Genomic DNA, 3,685 nt, shown 5'->3' with positions numbered 1-3,685 from the left:
GAATGTTTGACTTGACTGCGGATGAGCTAGCTAGATAATCGATAAGATGGTATAATTTTTAAACTGTTAGTGAAACAAAACTCTTTTGTTTGTAGGAGCTCGGTGCCCCGCTGTCCGGGTGAGATCGACGTGTGCTGCAGAGTGCCCTCTGGTGACACCACGCCCAGCCCAAGCCCGAGCCCGCAGCCGGATTACCCCGACCCGCAGCCGCAACCCTCGCCAGACTACCCCGAGCCGCAGCCACAACCGCAGCCCCAGCCGCAGCCACAGCCGCAGCCGCAGCCCGTGCCGGACGAGCGTCACCAGAGCAACGTGTTGGTGCCCCAGGCCGGGTGCGGCGTCAAGCGCCTGCAGGCCACGTCGCTGAGGATCCTCACCCCAGAGGGCGCTCGTGAGTGTGCACCAGAGTCCTGAGACTTAGTCCTGACGCAGTCCTGACGTTCTACCCCGCACATCCCACAGCGGACGACACGGCCACGTTCTTCGCCGAGTTCCCCTGGATGCTGGCGGTGCTCTTGGAGGAGCGCATCGCGGACGGGCGGCCGCTGAACCGCTTCAAGTGCGGCGCGTCCCTCATCACCCCCTCCGTGGCGCTCACCGCCGCGCACTGCATCATCGGGTGAGCATCTGAGTCGAGCTGGCGCAGCGCGCCGAGCGTAGCAGCAAGCGCAGGCTGAGCCCTTCCTACCCCTTGTGGTGCAGGCAGGAGCCGTCGGCCCTCAAGGTGCGCGCCGGCGAGTGGGACACGCAGAACCGGTCCGAGCCGCTGCCTCACCAGGACCGCGGCGTGACGCGCGTCGTGCTGCACCCCAACTACCGAGCCGGCCCGCTCTACAACGACGTGGCCCTCATCTTCCTGGACACGCCCTTCGAGCTGGCCGACAACGTGGACACCGTCTGCCTGCCCGACCAGGGCCAGACGTTCTACGGCAACCGCTGCTACGCCACTGGCTGGGGGCGCGACTCGTTCGGTGAGTGTACTCGCCACCGCCTGCCCCCTGACACTCTCTTTTGCACCCCATTGCCCCCACCTCGCTTACCTACCAGCACCCCTACCAAATCTTCCTCGCCCTAACACAATGACCATCTCTCCAGGCTCGACCGGCGCCTACCAGAAGATCCTGCGAAAGGTGGACCTGCCCATGGTGCCCAACAACGAGTGCGAGTCCAGACTGCGGCAGACTCGGCTCGGGCCATTCTTCAGACTCCACAACAGCTTCGTGTGCGCCGGCGGTGAGGAGGGCCGCGACACTTGTCAGGTAGGTGCAGCTGCGCATGTTGCAGGTGGCCATCGACGCCAGCGTCTTGCTTTGTTGTAACCGGTGTGTCCGCAGGGCGACGGCGGCGGCCCACTGGTCTGCCCCATGCCCGGGGACCCCGGCCGCTACGCCCAGGTGGGCGTCGTCGCGTGGGGCATCGGCTGCGGGGAGAACGCCAACCCCGCCGTGTACGCCAGCGTCGCCAACGCCATGGGATGGATCAACAGCCAGCTCGGCTAGGTGACTTGAACGCACCTCGCAACGTCATTTCAATTCATGCGTCCAGTGTAGCACCTCTACTAAAGACGATTAGTGCTCTGATTTAGTCGCTAGTGGGCTGGTGTATACTAAGCGATTAAGCGTGCTCCCCCCGTCCTGTGGTTCCCGGGCGAGGGGTGCAGAGCAGACCGGGCACGTTACTTGACGTGAGAAATGTTGCCGAATCACCCCGATTCACCCCAAGTTTCAGAAACGTTTTTCGTATAATGGTCTGCGCCTTTTCGACATTCATCGTCCCTCTCTTCGACGCCTACCATTTTTATTCATCGACACGATCTTGCTTTGTACTCAACTGTCAACCCAATAATAAAATGCGTAAAAATAGCCTTCTGTGTGTACTGTTTAACTCGATGGCGGAGACGACTCTCACGCGACGCTCGGCGCGGCGGCGAGTGCGCCTGGTGAGTCGGCAGTCCAGCGGACGCCTTCAACAGGTGGGCTGCCTCCCTCGAGTCAACCAGGCGTGGGGTACCACACAGCAACCCACCGCCGCCCACCGCACACCGGAGGTGGGGAGGCGGCCTACCTGCGCGGGGCCGAACTTGACACGATTCGTTGCTGTTCGTTACTTCAGTCTAGGAGGAAGACTGGGACAAATGAAGATTTTAAAAAAAAACATGAAAGTTTAATATGCTTTAGAATAATACTTCTTCTGTATATCGGTAAGATTGCGAATTTTTCCTCACGCGACCTAATTTTTCGAAAACAACAACGTGCGCAATTCAGCTTTTTTTTTCGAACTGTAGCGCTGGGACTGCACACTAAAGTTTGCTAGCCATTAGGGTCGGTGGATAATCCAAATCCACTGGGTCGCTGCCGGTCACTGCGCTCGGCTGCGCTCGGCTGCGCTGGCCGATAAAGTCCGAGGCTGCGAGCTCATGGGCTGACATGAGGCCAACCGAGCGTCCCATGGAGTTACGGCCGTCTGGTCGCACGGGACGTCAGACCCGTTTCTCGGAATCACCGATAAGGAAAAAGACACCAAAACGAAAACCACGAAGAAACGCAAATGAGATGCACGAGCTTGACCTAAAGGCGCCGCCGGCGTGGGCGCCACGGCCGCAAGCCCAAAGCGTGAGCGCACACTTACTTGCAAGTGTCCAAGTTCTCACTTATTCCAACACACAAATCACGCCAAGTCACAGTCACGCTCTGCTGAGTAGCCGGGCTGTCGTGATAACGATGAGGCCTAAAATACATTCACGTTAGTCGTTTGGGTTTCAAAAGAGCGCTCTTCCCCTCAACAACAACCTTAGACAGAAATTCAAATTCGGTGTTGGGTTTACGTCGATTGGACGTCGATGGGTTGAGGGATGCCCTCCCTGTACCATGTACGCCACGACACAACGGTATGCTAGGTTGTCCACCTTGCCCACTCGCCTCGCTCTACCCATGAGGCGCCATGGCCCCTAGGGTATGCAAACCCGGACCACTGTTGTGTCGTAGCCCTACACACGGTACTTGGCTGGGGCGGCTGGGGGTGGGTGGGGGAGAGAGAAGAGAGTGGCACGAACACGACAGTGCACGGACAGAGCCAGGGCGAAACGAAGGGGAGAGCTTGGCGCCCCAGCTGATGAATCGCTTTGGGAAATCCCGACAACGAGAAGGGAAATTTGGGCAACGCACCAAGACGGGGTGGGGGCGGGGGCGGCGGGGCGAGCCGAGCCGTGGGGCAGGATCCGCGAACCAGTATCTGTGTGATGGTGATGTCCAATCCACGGCCCGAGCCAGTGCCAAGGTTAACGGTAACGGAAACCCGCAGGGAGCCACCCGCTTGCCCATGCCCGTATTCTTGGGCCTTCCCCGCCTGATCAACTCCAAAACCCGAAGCCCCAACTGCGAAGTTGAAGCGGCTGGTGCGGAGCGGACGAGCTCTGTTGTTGACATTCTTCCCCTAGAGTGCACATGTATACACGGGGGATAGGAAAACCCGACTGGTGCTATTGATTCCTCATTGGTGTCCTGTTCGTCATTCGGGCACGGCGATGCACACCTTGCTGGTGCACACCCGTGCGTGCGTCACGTGATGGTCAGAGTCCCGTGACGTCACGGCGTCGGGACGGCCTCTCTCCCTCTCTCCCTGTGCTCCCGGGCCGGCTGTAGGCTGGTAGTTCCCTCGGGCGGCAGCGACGCCCGCCCCCCGGCCC

General features: G+C 60.0%; 1 protein-coding gene across 1 annotated transcript; it reads left to right on the top strand.

Annotated features, from left to right (window-relative positions):
• Positions 1–95: 95 nt before the first annotated feature.
• On the top strand, positions 96–1,862 carry LOC113209864 (phenoloxidase-activating factor 2; the record flags this gene model as incomplete). Its single annotated transcript, XM_052276411.1, is given in 5 exon segments — positions 96–391; positions 463–619; positions 703–971; positions 1,096–1,259; positions 1,335–1,862. Coding segments are annotated over 5 exon segments (1,051 nt in total), but the record flags the coding sequence as incomplete, so codon positions are not given.
• Positions 1,863–3,685: the final 1,823 nt, after the last annotated feature.

The sequence above is a fragment of the Frankliniella occidentalis genome, unplaced genomic scaffold (genome assembly GCF_000697945.3).
Source record: "Frankliniella occidentalis isolate FOCC.00 unplaced genomic scaffold, Focc_3.1 Scaffold2848, whole genome shotgun sequence".
NCBI classification, from domain to species: domain Eukaryota; kingdom Metazoa; phylum Arthropoda; class Insecta; order Thysanoptera; family Thripidae; genus Frankliniella; species Frankliniella occidentalis.
The sequence above is the reverse complement of the archived record's forward strand: the minus strand, read 5'-3'. Positions and strand labels throughout refer to the sequence as shown.